This window comes from Mycteria americana, chromosome 25 (genome assembly GCF_035582795.1).
Source record: "Mycteria americana isolate JAX WOST 10 ecotype Jacksonville Zoo and Gardens chromosome 25, USCA_MyAme_1.0, whole genome shotgun sequence".
NCBI lineage: Eukaryota > Metazoa > Chordata > Aves > Ciconiiformes > Ciconiidae > Mycteria > Mycteria americana.
In genome coordinates, this window is record NC_134389.1 from 1,834,963 (window position 1) to 1,855,838 (window position 20,876).

A 20,876-nucleotide genomic window follows, 5' to 3' on the forward strand; every position below is an offset into this window, starting at 1 on the left:
GCCCCACACTGGGTCCGGCCACAGATGAAGGAGAGCTCCAGAAAATGCCCTGGCACAGCCCAACATGGCGCCCGAAGGAAGGACATCCCTTTGGCGTCGCTGGCCTCCAGAGCCTGGATGCCTCGTGCCTGCCTGGGGCCCAACTCTGCCTTCCTCCTGCCCCGCTTGAGCTTCCCTCCAGGACTTGCTGCCCCCTGACGACGCAGCCCCATGCTGGGTGCCTGCTCCTGCGGCACATCTGATGCTCACTGTTGCTCTGCCCACTGCCAGGAGACAGGGGAAGCCCTTGGCCAGGGCCCCGCTCTTCTCCCAACTCCCTCCTCCCCTGGAACTGCAATAAAAGCTGTGTTGCATCGCAATGTCGACCCATCGTTTTTCTTCCTCCTTCCTCCATACCCAATACCCTGGGTGGCAGCCTTGGCTCCCTGGGCCGCCCCAGCCAGCTCCCACCCGCGACCTCGTCAGGGTGACCTGCGGGAGCTGCCTCGCTTCCTCCTGCCTGCCCTTGACAGCACATGCCTTCACCAGCCAGTCGCCTCCAGCGGGGGCTTTGCTAGTCTCCTTTGACAACAGCTTCTCCCCCTTTGCCCTCCCTGTCTTCTCCCCACTTTGGGCTCCTGCACTCTGCTGGGCCCCACAGTGAGTTTGCTGAACGCTCTGGCCATTCCCCGCAGGCTGCCTGCAGCCCCAGGGCTGCGGGCATTGGGACGCCAGCAGAGCCAGTCCCAACGGCAAAGGCCCACCTCAGGGCCACTTGGGAGGCCACGGGTCCACAGGGGAGAGGGTGAGCAAGCCCCAGCACTGCCTTGCCTCCATCCTCTCCACATTCCTGCACCCCTCCTCCTCCTCCTCCTCCTCCTCCTCTTCTTCCTCTGTCTCCCACTGCTCCTTGGAGCACTTTTGGCATTGCCCTGCACTCACTGCTTGAGCAGAAGCCCTTCCCGGCATTCCTTGTGTCACCCGCCTGCAGCCTGGGGACACGGCTCTGCCCAGGCAGGACAGGAGAGCTTCGCACAGCCCGGTGCTCTGCACCAGACTTTGCTAGCCCTTTGCTGACCTTCCTCGCACGCCAGCCCACAAAGTAGCCCGCGCTGCCACACCCACCCAAAGCACCCACCCACGGCAGCCGTGACGGGGTCACCAAAACTCTTGCCATTTTGCTGCCTTTTCTTCCCATCCTGTGTGTTCACAATTGTGGATGACGCATCTTTTCCTGAGCTCGCCAGCAGTGACCAACGTGCTGCCCCACTGCCCTTCCTGATGCCTGTGGCCGGACCCGTCTCTGTGCAAGACCACCTTGCAGCGCCGGGATCACAGGGTCAGAGGAGATACCTGGGGAGGGGAGGGACGTCAGGAGGGTAGGCCGTCCAACGTCCTGCTCAAAGAGCTTTGCGCTTCATGTGAGTGGATACGTGTGGCCATTTCATGGCTCTGAGAGGAAACTTGGGAAAAGTTGGCTGTGTCCACCTCACCCCTTCCCAGTGCCCCCCACCTCTAGCTGGGTGCGGGGCCATGGCCAGCAGCCCTGTACATGCAGTGCTCGCCCCTCCATTTCCCTGGGCCTCCAAATGTGACCAGTAACAAGCCAAGAAAAGGAGGTAATGCCAGGCACGCTGGTTTGGCAGAGGATTCGCAAGAGCTGCGGCAAGACACCTCTGGCACGTTCACGTATTGGAAGTGGGCTTTGGAAATGCAGCGTGTTTATTGCTGGTGGGAGACCAGAGGAAGCTCAGCGGGATGTGCTCCGCAAGACCCAGCTGGGACTGTCCTCATCAGTTGTGACGCACCGAGCAAACTGCCCAAATGCTCCAAGGGCACTACCGTGGGAGATGCAAGCAGCCCAGACTGACACGCCCTGAGGAGGTTTGGGGGAAGTGGGAAAAAAGAAGGAAGGATCAAGAAAAACCATGGGTCGACATTGCGATGCAGCGCAGCTTTTATTGCAGTTCCAGGGGAGGAGGGAGCGGGGTGAAGAGCAGAGGCCTGGCCAGGGCCTTCCCCTGTTTCCTGGCAGCGGGCAGAGCTACAAGGAGCAGCAGCCGTGCCACAGGAGCAGGCACCCAGTGCGGGTCTCTGTCATCAGGGGGCAACGGGTCTTGAAGGGAAGCTCAAGCGGGGCAGGAGGAAGGCAGAGTTGGGCCCCAGGCAGGCACGAGGCATCCAGGCTCTGGAGGCCAGCGACGCCAAAGGGACGTGCTTCCCAAGAGCGTCGTGTTGGGATGTGCCAGGGGCTTTTCCGGAGCTCTTCTTCATCTGCGGCCGGACCCAGTGTGGGGCTTAGCAGGGCCCGCAGTTGCCGTTGAGGTACCTGTGGCCTCCGCGCCAGCCGCCGTATCCGCAACCCCCAAAGGCTCCGTAGCCCCCATAAAGCCCATAGCCTCCATAGCCCCCATAGAGCCCATAGCCCCCATAGCCCCCAAGGCCTCCATACACCCCATAGCCCCCTAAGCCTCCAAAACCGCCACGGCCTCCAAAAGTGCCGCCGTAGCCCCCTCCAACGCCGGGGGCTCCCGCCGAGCCAACAACGCTGTACTGCGGGAAGGAGCTGAGGATGGGCCCGGGGAAGGTGACCACCGAGGCCGGGGGCTGGATCACCACCGTGGAGTCGGGGCACTGCCGCACGCAGGGCTCGTTGGCGGTGTCAGCCAGCGGGGCCGGGGCGGCCACCCCACAGGAAGGGACGCACAGGCTGGAGCAGGACATCTTTCAGGCAGGCAAGGAGTCCTGGAAAACACAGCGGGGATTGGGCAAGAGTGTGGGGAAGGGGCTGTGTCGAGGGAGGCAGGGAGAGATTCCCAAGTCGCTTCCAAGACCCGGGCTTACCCCTCTGATCAGGAGAGTCAAGCGGCAGAAGCTGGATAGAGGGCTGCAAAGCCTTCAGCTCTTTTATACGTGTCCCAGACTGCCCGGGGCATTGGCCAACGGGGTGGTGGCGGAAACTCCACATAATCATGAGATCAAGCGGACAAGCTTCATGACACAGACTGTGATGCGAGGCAATTATATTCCTCCTTACTGGGGACACTGGCGTGCACACGTGCCCTGGAGAGGATAGGGGTGATGGGAGGGGCAGACCATTACACGCCATTACATGAAAGACAAGGCGCTGCTGGAGCTGAACTCGCGGCACCAATAAACCCCGATCTCTCCCTAATCCCCCACTTTGCCTATGGAGAAGAGTCCTGCGCATCCTGCAGAAGCACTTTGCAATCCTGTGCACAACCATCACGCCTGTCATTACCTCTCTTTTACAAGCCGGTAAAGAGAGGCACTGGGAGGTTGGGCAAAGGGAGAAGCCCTTGCACGTGCTGGGAGTGACTTCCAAATGCCCACCGTCTCCCAATGCCAGCAACAGCTGCTCATCTCGATTTCTTGGTGTCCACAGACGCCTCTATTAATTGCCCACCTCTAAGGCTCTGGAGGACACTCGTGTTTTTAGGTCCCGGTTTCCCTTGATGGCCCTGCAAAGAGTAGTGGAGACGGGTCCCATGGGTGGCAAAACCCCAAACGCACAGGGGGCTGGTAGAGACGCGATGGGCACGGCAGTGGGATAGAGCACGGGAGACTTCTGAGAGGGGGGACGTATATGGAGGAGCAGAAGAGCAGCAACAGGACCTGGTCGCTGTCAGCTCCTTCAGCCTCATGTCTGTGAGCACGGTCCTCCGCGAGCCCTCTCTGGAGGGACTCCATTACTCAGCTGGCTGTTGAGGACTGTGCCAGGAGATGCTGGCCGAGCACCCACAGGGAGCCGGGCTGCACGTGGCCACGCTCGCCACAGGCAGAGGCACGCTGGGCACTGCTGCGCTCCGTGTGCGTGGCTGGGCTGCTGCCGAGTGTGGCGTGGTTGGGCACAGCAATCTTCTGCAAGATGCCCAGGATTCTTCTGCGTAAGCAAAAGGAGATTAGGGACAGATCGGGGTTTATTGGTGCTGCGAGTTCAGCTCCAGCAGCGCCTTGTCTTTCATGGAATGATGTGTCACGGCCCGTCGCTCCCATCACCTCTTTCTTCTCTAGGGCACATCTGCATGCCGATGTCCCCAGTGAGGAGGCATATAATCGCCTCACATCAGTATCTGTGCCATGAAGCTTGTCCGCTTGATTTCATAATTGCCTGGGGTTTTTGCAACCACCCCCTTGGCCGATGGCCCGGGCAGGCTGGGACACGTATAAAAGAGCTGAGGGCTTTGCAGCCCTCTGTCCGTCTTCCTCCGCTTGACTCTCCTGAGCATTGTGGTAAGTCCAAGTCTTACCTCCATCTTTCCTTCCTCAGCAGTAGCTTTCTCAAAGTATCTTTTGCTGTGTGCTCCACCACGCTTTCACAGCGCAGAGTTAGGATGCGATGGTCCTGTTTGAGAGCTGTGGGAAGGATGGAAATTTACACTTGTAGGTAGGATGCCCTGAGGAGACCAATGGACTCAAGTCCTTTGGGAGCTTGGAGATTTCCCCATCTGCTTTGGACGAGGGAGTTTTTCCTCGCTCCCGTGGGGGAGTAAGAACCAGGGAGCATGAGGGGAGCAAGGGGTCTTAACAAGCATTTCAACTCTGGAACGTGTTTTTGCTCGGACCGCCTGAGATGATGCAGAGCATGTCCTGGGACACTGCTTGCAAGTACGAGGGAGGCAGGATGCATTTGGCATCAGGCCGTGCACTGAGCCGTAGCTCTGCCTTGTCTTGCAGCTTTACCTACGAAACCGAAGGATGCCCTGCTCCAGCCTGTGGGCCCCTTCCTGTGGGGTGGCCGCCCCGGCCCCGCTGGCTGACACCGCCAACGAGCCCTGCGTGCGGCAGTGCCCCGACTCCACGGTGGTGATCCAGCCCCCGGCCTCGGTGGTCACCTTCCCCGGGCCCATCCTCAGCTCCTTCCCGCAGTACAGCGTTGTTGGCTCGGCGGGAGCCCCCGGCGTTGGAGGGGGCTACGGCGGCACCTTTGGAGGCCGTGGCGGTTTTGGAGGCTTAGGGGGCTATGGGGTGTATGGAGGCCTTGGGGGCTATGGGGGCTATGGGGGCCACGGGGGCTATGGAGGCTATGGGCTTTATGGGGGCTACGGAGCCTTTGGGGGTTGCGGATACGGCGGCTGGCGCGGAGGCCACAGGTACCTCAACGGCAACTGCGGGCCCTGCTAAACCCCATACATCCATGGAGTCCAGTGCTGCATCTGCCCTCAGTCTTTACATTTAGCACCTCTTGTCTTCTACCACCAGATGCAGAACAAAGCTTTCAGTCCCTCTTTAGGCTGTGGCAAAGCAGCTAATTGTTTTTTATGATACTTGCTTATTTGCACAGAGTAACCTTGCAGATGTTCAGTTGGTGGTTTTAGGTTTTCCAGTACTGTCTCCAGAAGCTCCCCTCTGTCGTCGGTACAGCAAAGCTGTACTCATTCTCAGATGAGAGTCTCCCCTGCTCTGCCCAGCTCTAAGACTCCCAGCCTGCAATTGGAGGGGGGAATTTTTGGAATGGAGCCACAGGTTGTGCCTTGATGCCGCCTGATGAATTTCATGTTTCCAATTCATTTTTTATGTGTTGTTTTGCTTTTTGGTGACACTGTCTACTGCATTTTCTATCTATATTAAAGAATCTGCATTGCATGAGCAAGTGGGTTTGGTCTGAATTTTTTCTTCACTGTGGCTGGAATTATGTCTATAACTGAGCGATGATGTGAAATATTAGATGGCAATTCATTTGCTAAAAACATTTGTGGGAGCTCTGAATTTCTCTCAGGGAAGACTTTTGACCTGTAAGGTAGGGAAGTTACTAGCAAGTGATTAGCTTCATTACAAAAGAGAGATTTCCAAGGTGAAATATCACTTTCTGTTTTGTGAGGTCTATAGAGGAATGAAAACTAAATTAGCGGCATATTTCTTTCCCATACATATTCTGCACCCTGTTCCCACCAGTCAGTCATGATGCTCAGGGTAACGTACTGAGCATGCACTGTGCAACGTGTGTACTGCATTTACAAGTGCTGTCATCTGTGGGCAGCCTGAGGGCATCCTTCCTCCTGTGACCTTCAGGAAGCTCTGCACAGTGTGTCAGAGGGCTGTGTGTGTGCTGCGCATTTCTCCACCCTGCTTGCTGCACCCAGATACTCATGTCTTGCTTTGGGCTTGGGGCAAAGCGCTGGAAAGTTGCTCTGTCCCAAGATGGACGTGGCAAATTTGGAGCTGAGCATTACCAGAGTGCTTGCAGGGACTCTTGTTACAAGCAGCAACTGCCAGGGACTCAGGTTGGTCCTGGGGAGTGTCAAATGTTCAGCACATGTTATTGACATTGCATAGAAAAGTATTCCTGGGATTTTGTGACCTTTGCACTCAAAGAAGAAACATGGAATACCTCTGACCAAGGATAAATATACTATAAATTCAATTGATAAGGAAAAGTAGAAGGAAATGATTATGTGGTAATGAAAACCAGAAGACATACTTTGGTACAGAAAATTTATTTGGAAAGAGACAGCTTTTCTACAATTCTGGAACAAAATTGTACAGAATATAAAGACCATCTTTCCAGGGGTTCAGTGAGGCTCTGGCTAATCACCAGGGTCAAAGTGATGCAGTCTATAAAAAATTATTTTTCTCCTTTGGTGCAGTTGCTGTGTGCAATTTCTAGCATCCTAAGTCACCTCTCTAAGTTCAGTATCAGTAGTATAACTGAAATAAGACAAAGCACAATGTAAGCAGATGACTAGACTGGAAAGCCAGAGGATAACAGATCTAAACTAAAGGCAAAATGAGAAAATGCACACATGAGCCTGCATTTCACAGGTGCTGAGCATTTGCAGCTCTCATTCTTTTCAGCTGGAGCCAGACAACACCCAGCACTTGGGCTGGTGCCTATCAGTTCCACCCCCAATTTGCATCTCAAGTTTCCTTTGCTGCTTCTTTAAATTGCTCTGTGCACACCAGGGCTGAGTTTAGTATGTCCACCGTTTCCCTGAGCGGTATGAATTGCATGGATGTGTCCATTGGGATGAATAGGTGTAGGAGTATTTTGGGGCACACCGTGGCTCAGGTCGGGCAATGACCTGTGGGGCAAGTTTCTCAACTGCTGCCTCCAGCCTCCCTGTCACCTCTGCTGGCAGAGCTGCTGCAGTGGGGGGCTCTGCCAGGGCCACCTCGGAGGGCTCTGAGGCTCCCACGACGGTTTGCTGCGGGTAGGTGGTAAGGATGGGCCCTGGGAAGGTGACAACAACGGGTGGTGGGTATATAATCACCCGGGAGTCACCACAGGCCACGACGCAGGGCTCATTGCTGCTGGTGGCCAGGGGCTGGGGACACTTTGCCTCGCAGGGGTTGGTGCATGCCAGCTGGTCGGAAGCCATCGTCAGGCTGTGGTAGGGGAGTGCCTGCAATTTATTTGCAGAATTAGAAAAAAAAAAACCACAACAAAAAACCATGTGCTTGGTTATTGGCTCTTCTGAGCTTGGCACCAAGAGATCTTTAGACAGAGATGATTTGGATAAAGACAGTGGTTGAGCTCCTTTCCTTGTATCTGCCACCTTTTACTTAGCCTGCATCTATTTGTCCTTTTTAATTTGCTGCTTTAAGCTTGGTCTCTTTACTTGTCTTCCTCTGGGAGCAAAAATCCTCTCCTTTCTTTGCATGCTGCCTCCAAAACAGACATCTGCTCTAAAACCTCCCAGTCCTTTCTAATATTTCCTGGAGACAAGTTTGAACTTGTTCCCACAGCATCTCTTTTCCTCCCACACACAGCTTCTCAGGGCAGGTGCCTACAGTCTGTGTTTTACAGATGGGGTGTAAGGGAGTGAGGGGAAAAAAATCTGGATTTTCAGTAGGTGTGAGTGTTGAGTAATCTGTTTAGCAGCCTGCTTAATTTCCTATATTCTTGCAGATTCCTGTTATTATCAGGCACTAAAATGTTCCACTAAAACACAGAAAAATGAAAGGCTAAGAATAAATGGGGGGTTAAAAATACTGGTTTAATAAGTAAGACATATCATTTAAAATATTTCTATTGTGGTGATATTGTCAATCCAAATATGAAAATTGCAGCTTCAGCTAGGGTACACACATTTAATAGTGTTTATTTTGTTCTTCAGATTAAATCTTCATATAAAAGCTAGATATCCATGGTATAGCATTGCACTATTTTTTTTTTTAAACTTGTAAATCAAAGATACCTTATAGTGATGAAAAAGGCAAAAGTATTATTTTATTCTCAGTTAAGTCCTGTATGCCGCCCTATACTAGAACTGCTGTCTTTAAGGACATTTGGAAGATGAGGACTAGGGAAGATGGCAGCTTTGCAGTAATCTTTACAATAAGTAAACAGAAAATGCAGAATATTTCTAAGGCAGATGGTGAGTAATTTGGAGCTAATCTCTGAAATCAGTTAAGTCTTATCTATGGAGAAGTCGTATACAGGATCCTAAAATATGTAGCCAGCAACACTTTCTAATAAATAAACTATTATATTGCCAAGTATAGAGTAAAAATACCCTGAAAGCTACTTTCCTCCACTTCAGAAGCTCAGTGCTGTTTTGCACCAGGTGCTAGCAGCATGCTGGCACAGGAGAATGGGCAGGGCAATGCACTCTTTGATCTATTTACTTGTCTCAACTATATTGAGAGGAAAGCAAAAGTATGCTGAAATGTATCATTCTGGGAAAAAAAAAAAAAAGGGCAAAAAACATGCATAGCATTTTCCCCCAAATACCCTTAGGTTAGAATGTAGCTTTGACCTAGAAAAAAGCTTAATTTAATTTCTGAAAAAACACATTAAAATACTAGCAAGGTTTTAATAGCTAGAAATGAAAGCTTATTTCCACAGTTACATAAAGAAATAGTATCTAATCATCACTTGGTGCAGCTTGTTGTGACTCCAATTAAATTAGCTAAGGATGGGCAGATTATGAACAACAGCAATGCTGCATGTCTATAGCTACATAGAACTATCTTCAAACAAGGCTTTAACTTCAATAGTTATCTATGAAATTCCCCCACCTAACAACTGCTGAATCCCCTAATCATGCCATATATGCAAAAGCAATGCTAAAATCTATTCTCAGAGTTTTTCTGAAAATTTTTCAGAATTAAGATTGAAATTCCTAATTCTCCCATAAAATTAACAGCCCAAAGCAATCTTGAAAAGCCCTTGCTTTTATTTTTACATGCTTTATCCAGCATAAACACATCTGTAGAAAGATGCTTACTAATGTCTCTGAGAGTCAGAATATTTATGGAGGATTTAGTCCCGATTTTAACAAAATTCATGCTAAAGCAAAATTAAACTCAAGGTTCTTATAGTTGTCAAATCAGACTTACTCAGTGTACCGGAGAGAACAAGTCAAGAGAAGTAGTTAGAAAAGCCTTGCATGGGGAGAGTATTTATACCCTTTCCCAGATTGCCTGGAGGAGCTGAGACACCCTTTGTGTAAAGGGCCTTAATTACTTATGAAGCAAAGTTTGTTGCATGTATTACTCCTGTAGTTGCAGTAATTGTTTTCCTTACTGTTTATGATTATCTAAAGCTGAGTTAGGTAATAATACAAAATGCAGATGGGAACTTGCAAGTTCTTTTCATCTTGAAATTTCCTGGTTTTGCTCCACTGATTTCATTAAGAATTAAAAATACACTAAGAATTAATAACTTGGTGACTTATCTTTGCTAAAAACATAACTGCGCATGGGTTCTCAGAGACTGTCAGCGGCAGAGTGTCAGCACACACAAGATTTACTTTCCTTATTGGAAATACAAGCTAGCATCTAGTATTTGTCTCCACGCCTAGATAAATCTCTAGAAACACAGGGCTTGTTTTTCATCTGATATAATGTTAATGAAGTTTATGGCAGATGTGCTCTTACCCAAGCCAGAGGAAGTATCTGGTGCAAAAACTTTAAAGAGCGAAACTATCAGAGTTATCTTCTAAATAAAAATGAAGCCATCTCCAATTATGAAGCTTAAAATGAGTTGATTAAATAAATGTTTTACATATTTCATTCTGCATGAGGTCAGAGCAGTCTAAATCCATTAGGATATTATTACTATTAACATAAAATAATTTCCATGTATGACATATTAATAGATGTTTGAACTTTTTTGAAATCTCGTTTCCTGATGGCTCCAGAATATTCTTGATAAGCTCCACAGCCCAGGGGATCTTTAGGGGTGCCTCATAAAATTAGAATAATTAATGTCATAAATGCATCATGTCATAAACACTGTGGTGGTGGTTTTAATTCATTTAAATGTGCTTGTCTTTTTTTATGCATGAAGCTTCCCTCCAGAGGGACGAGTGAGTGCGGTGAACTGATTTCTTGGAAAATGGGTGTACTGCATGCGCACTTTGACAAGGTCCTCTTGGTGGCCTCTGCCACCGGAGGGAGCCTCTGTATGCATGGGAGCCTCCCGTCACGCGCAGTGCCTCCATGTGCACAGGGGCAGAGTTAAATCCACTAGTACTGTCTGGGGTAGTGTTCAGCCTGTTGGTATGTGCCATGGCACAGGTAGCCTCAGGTTTTCATGATTTGGTCCTAACAAGGTAGGAGGAATGTCGTATATGTCAGAGGGGCTCATAATTCAGCTGAACATGTAGTCTAGATTTTTTCTTTTCCTGCCTAAGTTTTCAATGTCTCTTGGTTCTAAGTCTTTGGTAATTTCTAGCTGGAAGACCTCTCTGCTCAAGGATGCACCCCAAAACTGCGATTTCAAAACATAGGTAGTAAAGGTATTAAAGTATGAAATTCACCCCTACAAAAGGATTCTAGCTAAGCACTCTGGATTCTCCTTTTAGTCAATCCCTGTGGTGTTTGGGAGATCTCTGATAGAACTAGGAACTGAATCCCAGCTGTTGTATTAAGATGCAATCCCTTAACTACAAGGTAATTAACTCTTTTCAAAAATCTCGCATAATGTAGCAATACTATACAGAATTTTCTTTTTTTCCCCCTAGTTTTTGTGTTGTACTCGAGTGACTAAAAAAGGTAATAAAGGCAATAAGGGCAAAGAGTAATGCAGACTGCATACACCACAATAGAGAATGTTAATATTGTCAGCACCTATTAATTTTAAATTGTTTTGGAAAATTATATCCTTGTGTAAGGCAGGGACAGCAGTAATAATGTCTCTTGCCTAGCTAAGATACAGTTTATGTAGTCAAACCAGTTCTGTTCAACTTCTGTGCTCTGAAGTTTTGTTCATAAAGCTGAGTCAGGAGCACTTGCTAATGAAGAAATAATCAAAGGAAAATGCTTGTGGATGGATGCTCTGCTGATGTAGGCCTGCAACATTCATTCTCTTCACTTCAAAGAGGCTCTATGTGCTTACATCATCGGTACACCTCAGCAAGAATTCTGCCCATTAGGCAAGTATGAACTGAAATATAGGTCCAGATTGGTAGCAAGAGTTAATCACATATTAGTGTAGAGATCCACTGTTTTTTACACTATCAGAAACTCTGGCTTTCTGATTTTATACAAACTGCAAGTGAAAGTTGAATAATCCAAAATTTGAGGCAGTGATTCACTGCCTAATTAGGACAATGCCAGAAATGACCTTGATATCTCCTTTAAGGTGATACTATTACCCAACACTAGGCGTCAACTACAGCTATTATCATAACAGAACTATTTGCATAGGCAAGGTATTAATAAGTGTTTGTGAAACATTCAGTCCTCAGAACATTCCCATGGTGTTTAATTATGCAGGGTGTTTCCAGAAACACCTCAAACCTTAATTTACAGCAGAAGTATGATTTAACCAAACTCTACAGCTACTAGGAAAAAAATAATGCATGGACTGGGTATATGACAGGGTGAAGGATGGTCTTCTCCAAGTGTTTTTGTCAGCTCAAGAGAACAGACCCTTTTCTGAAGGTCTCGATAACATTTGGTGGGTAAAAAGGAGAAATGTTCTTGCGTAATGGCCTCATGATGTGTGTAATTGCTGGCTGGCTTCTTGCTTTCCAGCCTTATCAGGACCTCCACAGGTGTGGGGGGCTGGGGTTTACTAGCTTTTCTTTGTCTTTACCAAGATATTTCTAGGGCTTAGCGGACCAGTGAAAAACCCCTAAATGCAGTAGGAGAACCCAGGACTTGTAGTTCTTGTTCACTTCTAGCTGGGATTAAACTAGATTTTGAATACTGAAAAATGACAAAGAACTGTCAATGAATTGTTGACACAATAAACTTATTGTGTCAATCAGTTGACACAATAAACTTAGAGGAAATAAATGTTGAAGGAGCACAGAAGGAAAGGGAATGAAGGGAGTAGGGCAGAAGAAAGACATCTCCCTCACCACATGCTGACCAGAACTGTACTGAAATATATTGTAATACAAGAAAATTGAAATGCTGGCTTGTTCAGAGAAGGAAAGAAAATTAAATTATTTAAATGATGTAAAATCTGTTTGGAGTATACCTACGTTGCATGCTCTCCCTGATCCCAGCATGTATTTCTTTGTTAATTCTGTTTCTTGGTGTATAGGTGGAAACAAGAGTCATGCAGACAGGTTTACAAGAAGTGGAGTTAACTCTGTACTATTTGATCTCCACAGCTCCCCCTGGTTGCCCCGCATGACATTACACAACCTGCCTCACTTTCCCTTTAACTCTTTGAGTTTTTCGGACCCATCCCAACTCTTCATTGTACAGCACTTGGCAGCAGCATACAGGTAGCAAACTGTTTTCCTTCTGTCATATGTAAGCCCTTGATTTAAAAGTATTGTTATCTTTCTTCAATATGCATATAAATATGGATGCTGAAGATGCTGGCTGGTTTCCTAGAGATAGATAAGGAGCAGACAAGACTGGGTTATAACAGTGTACATCAGCTTTACATTACCTGTAATGTCACAATCAAAATGAAGGCTATATTTTGTTGGCTATGAAATAACAACATAAGGGACGGTCCCTGAATGGGATCATATCTAGGATCATCAGTCTGACCTGTCAAAGGGTGGAGAAGGAGCTATTGTCACCATTTGTAGATCAGGAACAGATGCACAAAAGTAAAAGGCTGAACTGTCATTCCAGGTGAGCACAAGTTAAGGAGAAGATGGAGCTGGGCCATTTGTGGATACGTATGGCAGGGGAATGAAAGGTGATGGGTATAAACTGAAACAAGAGAGGTTCAGATTGATGTGAGAAGGGAAAAAAAAAAAATGTCTGTGAAGGGGACCCTCAGTGTCATTGTCTGAATTCAGAGTTGATCCTGCTTTGAACAAGAGGTTGGATGAGAGACCTAAGAAAATGTTAGAAATGCAGAATTAGATCCTCAGGTGGTGCAGGTTGGTTTTATCAGGCTTTAACATCTCCCTATAATTTTCAGTCGTTATCTAAAATGCAGTGTGCAGATCTGAACCATTGCTTTAAAGCACAGTTGTTTCTTAATGAGTAGCGAACAAACAGAATCAGTCTTGGCATATAAAAAGAAAAGATAGTTTTCAGGTGTGTGTCAGAGCTTGCTGAAACTGATGACTTGTAATAGTGTAGTGCGGTGCCTGTAGAAGATGATGTACAGCCTTCACAAAGTTCTTTGAAAGTATTTGTGCTCAGCCTTCAACAGGATGTATTTAACAAGTGAATTTTTCTCCCCAGGGGAATCACACACATTCATCTCAAATTTTAAGGACTACTTATGGCATGGAAACCTGAAGTTATTTAATCAGGAGCAAACCACAGGAATGTAAACAAATTATGCAGGAGAATGAATAAAGTACTTTTAGGGATCTGTGGGTGTAGCAGCTAAATCTGATGTGAGTCATCCTGTGTCCTCCCTGGCAGACCTCAGACTTGGGGTGGTTACAGGGTGAGAAATGCTGTCCAGCACACAGACCTCTGCTCCCACATACCTGCCCTGGGGGGCTGACTTTTAATGGAAATTGAAGTACTCAAAGCTCAAGGACTAGAACTAATGATGACTATATTAACGAAGTATCATGAATTAAGCTTTTATGCATAATTTAAAGTGATGTTATTACTTGATATTTGAATGTAAGGAGTCTAAGATATGGTTTGATTAATCCCATTTGTTTGTTTCAATGTTTTGTGCAGGAAAAGCAAAAATGTGTTTGAGATGAAGATTTTGAACTTTTTTCTTCTAAATAACTAGGTGGGTGTTATTGCTTAAAAGTTCCTTGAGAGGGCAGACCACAAACTTGGTATGAATGATGTAAAAGAAGTTGCAAATTTAGGAAATAAGCAAAGAGCAAGAATGTAAACAGTAAAAGTGGTCTATCCTGGTCCTGCACATAGAAGTTCTTTGAAACTGGAGAGGGAAAGAGAAGGATGTTAGGGAGAACTGGGAACGGAGAGTCTGCTGCATGGGAAAGTTTTTGGAGATGAACAATCCCTTTGCGTATTCAAGGCTTATTATCAGATGCACCTGATCTAGATGTATAGCTACTTGATAGTAAAGATCTGATTCCAGGACATCTAAATTGAGTTATATGATATTAACTTTATAATAGGCACTTTGCCTATGTAAATCAATACAAAGCCCTTAGGAAGTATTTCGAAACTCTTTCCTTGAGGGCACTTGGAGATTTCCCAGTGAATGATTTTGCCCCAGCTGACTGAGAGGCACTTCTCATGCTAAAGGGAGTTGGAGTATAAATCTGATTAAATCAAAACCCAAGGCTGTATGGAAACTGTGCAAAGGAATAAAAACAGACTTTTAGTACACAATCTGGGCCTGAGTGATCCTTCTCCTTCCTGCAGACTGCAGCCATGCAGAGCTTCCCGGCACTGACACCAGTGCTGCATGCACCTGCCCTCCTTTATAGCGTGGCTATTGCCCAAAGGTCTAGGCCACATAGCAGCTGAGTGTATTCACAGCAAAATTACATATGGCACGTACGTGCCAGGTCATTTACGGTTGTGTGACCAACACAAGTTTTGCATAAATCCTTGGGGAAAGAGAAAAAGAACAGACACCATCCCCTCCTTGCAGGCTTTGGTCCAAATGAGCAAGGATCCTCCATCACAGACACTAGGACAAGCATCATGGCTAAATCTGTAGGACGGGTGTGGTGGTGGTAAACAGCGGTGTGACTTTAGTGATGGATGGTAGCTACTAGCGTTTGGCTTGCTGATTTACTATTAAATAGACCACTATTGGAGACATGTTCATGGGGCTAGACTGTTACAAGGTACCGATATTCAAAATACACGAATATTATGTATTCATGCAAAATGAGCATAATGCATACTGGACTGCTGAAGGGAAGAGACATGTCTGGCTTCCACTGTCTTGGGATTTGTCCCATGCACTTTGAAAAGCATTGGGGTATGCGTGGGGCAATTTGTTTAAAATTAAAAAAAGCTTTTTATGAAAAAATGCAAAATAATGATATCACCTGAAAAATGATGCTTACAATCCTCGTACATGTATTTCTAAAGTGTAGGTGTTGCTCAACATTTGGATGTCTAAATCCAAAGGCAGAGGCTTAGTTTTGCAATGCTCTGCATGTGTACGAATATAATTAATGTTTATGAAGCATTCTGAAAACTATATTTGTTATTACTGAAAGGATCATACAGAAGCCATCTGAAGTTGGGTTTGATTTATGGAAAAAGAAGTTGCAGATTTAGTTTGCAGACTCCAAGAACTTGAGTAGATTAGTATGGAGAAAATGTCCTGGGGCATGGGGAAGGCTGTCAGAAACACAGTCCCCTGGAAATTACAATGGGGAAAAGGTCTCTGTTTTAAAATCTTAGGAGGTAGCAGCTTTTGTCTCTGACTTAAGGGTGTGAACTTTGATGTAATTCTTCATGGATTTACTGTTACAGGCCCAGCCAAAAATTATTCACTTATTTGTCCTTTTTTTAAAAAATGTTGTGAAAGCACAGAATAATGAGGGAGGGAGGGGGGGAAAGCGACTGATCCTTCTCAGTCACAGAACACAGATAACTAAAAGCAGAATTGCTCCTCTGCTGGGCCTGTAGTGCCTCTTGGGGGGGAACATGAGCAGCCTACTAATTAATTATTATATTATAATGCTCAGCCTAATAACTCATTAGTCCTAGCTATTACTGTATGTTGGCCAACATACATATATTTGCTTTGACCTATTAAGTTGCCTGTATCCACATTGTAGATTCTTCTTGCACAAGTTGTCCCAACAAAGTGACCCAGAGAGAGGGTTATAGTGCCCTGCTGCTGCCTGTACATGCTTGGTCAATGATTTTTGTCCTATTTTGGGGGAATGGCCTTGTGAGTAAGCTGGGAAATTCATTCTAGTACTTCAATTAATTCAAAAATCTGCATCTGCTGGGTGGGCACCTGCACTCCTGACAGCCTGGGGAGGAGTGTGGAGGAGGTTTCATGGTACTCCATGCTGCTACTGCCAGATAATTTTCCATGAACTGCTTCAGAAGTGTACTGGCACTGCACTGTGCAGGGGACAGCAGCATTTCTTCCATGCAGAAATGCAGTCGGAATGAATTCTTGAAAAACACAAAAGTTTATAAATATTGAGTGGTGATTTAGTTAATGCTGGCATGGGTATTGAGCCTCAGGAAGGTGACAACACCACTTATAGTGGGACTCACAAGGGTTTAAAAATAAAGTTTAGAGAAAAAAGGAAAACCGAAAAGTGCATGCTGCATGACAATATTTAATGGGAATGAGAAACTGAATATACATGTGCAAAATGAGATGGATAGGATATAATCAGAAGAGTTCCAGGACTTCATAAGGGTCTACAGTGAATCTCCAGTTCCATGATTTTGCATAGATTGTTCTTCTTTGATCAGAAGTATTTTACAAAAAAATCTATTACAATTGCTTGAAGTTATTTTTTTTTGCCCTGGCTTGCATCAAATGAGATATAGGCAGAAAAATAAGCTGGGAAACCATTATATTATGGATCTAAGCAGAAATAAAGCACAAGAAAGACTTACAAATGTCTAATTTTAAGAAATGCCAAGTAGAGCTGATTTTTTTTAAATGGTAAATGCTGGTTCAGCAAAATAAACAAGTGAATATGAACTTTGATAAAATTTCATTTTGGAACCCAACATTTTCAGTCATATAATTTTGAAGTATTATATGCTTTTTATTTTGAGAGAAATTGATAATAAAAAGTCAATGTTGGCATAAAAACTTGAATTTATTGAGATACATTTTTATCAAACCAAAAGTATATTTTTGAAAATCTTGTTTCTTGGAAAATTCTGGTTTTTAATTTCATCCTAATTTTGAATAAGATCAATAGTGAAATTTCAATTTCTTGTAGCTTAGAAATTCTAGTCTTCATGCAGGTCTAGTGCCAGGAAGCCATGCTTTTATTGACTCCACTGGGAACTGTGGGAGCTCAGCACTTCTATAATCCATTATCCATAAACTTAGTCATGATCTGCCTTACTGTTCAGTTCTGCTTTTCACTTAATTGACAGATATCCATGTTGGATTTAGGTTGGCCTGCAAGTTCTAGAACAAAATGGCTTGGACAAGTGAGGAGAAAAAGGATTAAAGTTTCCTGTATCATAAAATGATAATCCTGAGTTACATGCTGTCCCAGAACCACACATGCCCCTAAACCCATGAGATCCCCTGGAACAGAGTAAGTTTCTGATATCGAACAGTGCAGTAGATCCCACTAGGGTTTGCTGAGGGAAAGTGGTGAGAGTTGGGCCTGGATATATCACAGAATATGGTGGCAAGTCAGGGTCCACTATGTCCACTATTGTGTCGGGGTATTTTATGACACAGGTCTCATTGGAGGTGAGGGCAAACGGCTCAGGGCATGTCACCCCCGGCGGCAGGCAGCACTCGTTGTAGGGAGACATGTGACAGATCCAGACCTGAAACACAGGAGGAGGGGAGAAAAGGCACTCGTTAGTCCAGAAAGAAGCTTACGTGTTAGATATCAAGACTTTGGGAAGATTGGGTTGTGTGCTGGATGTCATGATTGCTGGCAAAAGGGGGAATGACAAGGTGCAAATAGTTCAGGTGACAGTTAAATGTTTGTCCAGTTTCCTTTCCTCATCCAGTAACTCTTCTCCTTCCTAAGCAACCCTTTTGAACTTCATTGTTTCAATATATGATGATATTTTCTAGATCACAACTGTTTTCAACCTAAAATGCTCTTGTGCTATTGCTTCTCTTCTTCCCAGGATTTTCAATGTGTTGCACTGCTCTGTCTCGCTCCTCCTACTGCCAATTCAAACCCTGCTGAAAGCCATAACTCCAGCTCAACTCCATGTTTTAAACTTCAATTTTAATCCTCAGAGCACTGGCAAAACCAAAACATGGGGATGAAGTTAGTTACCTCATCTCACCTGATTAGAAATGGAACAGGATGGAGATCCACCCATCTTTTATTAGTCTCATTATAGATCATCTAGATTACAGTATCTTATATTTGAAATCACACAGCTCTTTAAAACTGTACCTGATATCAAGGCTAGATTTTCTTGGGCATTGTATAATTATAGATTAACAGGCTGTCTTTGTCCTGGATTGTGCCCACACTAATTAGGCAAGGCAAACAGAGTGAGGGAGAAGTGATAATTTTCTTCACTTTATCGGTGTGAAACTGATGTGGAAGAGATTAAGGGCTGGCATGAAGGATGGGCCTAAACTGATTTCCCAAATGAGTCCCAACATTTACCCCAGGAGTCTGGGAGACACAAAATTCAGGGGAGATTTTTTTGTCTCCATCTAAACATCTTGTTTTAGCCATGTGCCATTGTTGTCTTCTCCAATCCTCAGGGCTGCATCCTCAGCTTTTTCCAATTGACCCTATGCCTTTGACTTGAAGGTAAGAAAAAGGCAACAACAGAATATTTTGCCAGCTAAAGAGCTGGATCTGAAACGGCTAGTTTTGCTGTTGGGAAAAGAATTGCTACCACAAATCAATCTTAAGGGTAGGGATCCTTGAGTGGTCCAATGCAGACAAAAAATTTGTAGTCAAAGCTCATCCTAGTACTCATGAAAAGAGGTGAAGAAGGAGCACTTCTACATTCCTTCTAGATTTGGAATTCAGCACTATAAATATATTTTAAACAAAACAGCAGTAAAGTGTCTTTTTAGTAAGAAAAATCTGAGTTCCAGTCCCTGCAAGATTTTGAAAATATTTAGGACAAGTTCTCCAACTGTTAAAAGACGCCATAGTTTCCTTGAAGACAGCCGAGGGTGAGAACATCATAAAAAAATTATTTTTTTCAATGATGATTTGTTTAATGAAACCTAGTCTTTATAATATGAAAAGAATGCTTGCCAGTATTAAATTATTGAGACTCTTTAGAGTTCTAAGGGAGTTTTATATGCTATCTCTGGTTTAAATGAACTGCTGTCCTGAACACTAACGTAGCTTGCAAATGCCAGCTTTCACCTCTGAAGTGTAAAACTTAAATTGACTTAAAACTAAAGGACAATAGAAAGTATATTTCTGGAAGAATATCCCCTTGCCAATTTCCTAAATTTAACCTGTCATTTGATAATATTTAGATAGCAATAAGTAATTGATTCAAAATTGACTTACCCGGATCACCAAGGAGAAGAGTTTAAGAAAAGTGATTAGAAGAGTTCTACGTAGCAAATGCTTTTATACACTTAGTCAATTGCCTGGGGGATGTGACACCCTTTTTGCATGAAGTCTTAATTAGTTGCAAAACAAACTTTGCTGCATGCATAACTTCTGCAAGTAATGAAACTGTTTTGCTTTGCTGTTTGTTTGTTAGCTATTGGATCTTCACATAGTGTGCTAAATACATACTACACCCTGCAGGCAGGATTCACTTTAACATTTTATGGGTCAAAAAGAACTTGATACACTTCATTAACCACATTTCAGTTATATCATGAGTTGATTGAGCATTCTTTTATTTGCATTTTTTTCCTCCCTCAAGTTCAGTCTGTGAAAGGGATTCAAGGGAGCATCAGTAGCACCGTTTGCTGTCAGGGAACAGGATTTTTTTTTCATTTCCCAAATCTGACATGTTATCCAGTGTGGAAGAGAAGAGTTTTCCTCTGAAATGCCTTACAGGGCATTAAACTTAACAGTATACAGCTGTTATCCCTCTAAGTGAGTATCCATGGATGAAGAGAACAACTCAATAAATTTGTGGCCATTTTCCCAATGAAACTGATCATCTCTGAATAGGATTGATTCCTAGGGAGAGAGCTCTATGTTATCTAACATCCACTTTAGTCTTTACAAATAGCGCTTGCATAGGATTTAAGTGGATTGTTTCAGGTCTCTTTGCAGGGTTTGACCATGTTGCAATTAAAGGCAGGTAGATGCCACCCACGTTTTTTTGCCACTGACTCAAAGTGAAGTCACAGAGCATCACAGAGCTGAGTTGTTGTTGTTGTGTGTGTCCCCCCACCCCCCCCCAGCTTTTTGACCGGCTTGAAAAGGTCAATAGGAAAGGGAAGGTTGCAATGGACTGTATTCTGAACTGGTGTTTCCATCCAGGCTGTGTTTTTCTGTGACAGTATGAAGGTGAAGATTGGGAGGGGGGAAAAAAAGTACACAAGAAATAGCTCTATCCTGATGAGAACTTAAATTAAGACAAATGAGAGATGTAAGTTTAATATAAGACTACCAAAGAATCAGGGAAAATGGGGGCTGTCAGTTTGTCAAGATTTTTATGAATGAGCCAGACATGTGGATTTAAAAATGTTTTTATAAACGCTTTAAAGAGGAAATCAATATGACAGAAATATCAAGTTAAAGAAGGAGATGGAAATCAGGATTCACATGGAAACATTTATGAAAAAGCCACCAGTTAGTGCAGCTAGGAGCTTTTTGGCATAACAGTCACCTGACATGCCAGCTCATAAATCAGAAACAGTTTTTTAATACATAAAAGGTATTCTTAATTAAAATCTTATTCTAATACCAGGGATAGGGATCACTTGCATATTTGGGAACACACTTAAGAAGCACAATACAAGTCACTGTGTGGCA

The 20,876-nt window shown here is 44.8% G+C and overlaps 1 protein-coding gene across 1 annotated transcript; it reads right to left on the minus strand.

The window, feature by feature from the left end:
- Positions 1-2,277: 2,277 nt before the first annotated feature.
- LOC142420786 (scale keratin-like) lies at positions 2,278-2,703 on the minus strand. Its single transcript, XM_075525034.1, has one exon. It carries the CDS (start codon positions 2,701-2,703, stop codon positions 2,278-2,280), a length of 426 nt encoding a protein of 141 aa, XP_075381149.1.
- Between the last annotated feature and the right edge of the window lie 18,173 nt (positions 2,704-20,876).

Coding starts and splice junctions, on each gene's coding strand:
- LOC142420786 (XM_075525034.1), bottom strand. CDS start 2,703: ATGTCCTGCTCCAGCCTGTGCGTCCCTTCCTGTGGGGTGGCCGCCCCG.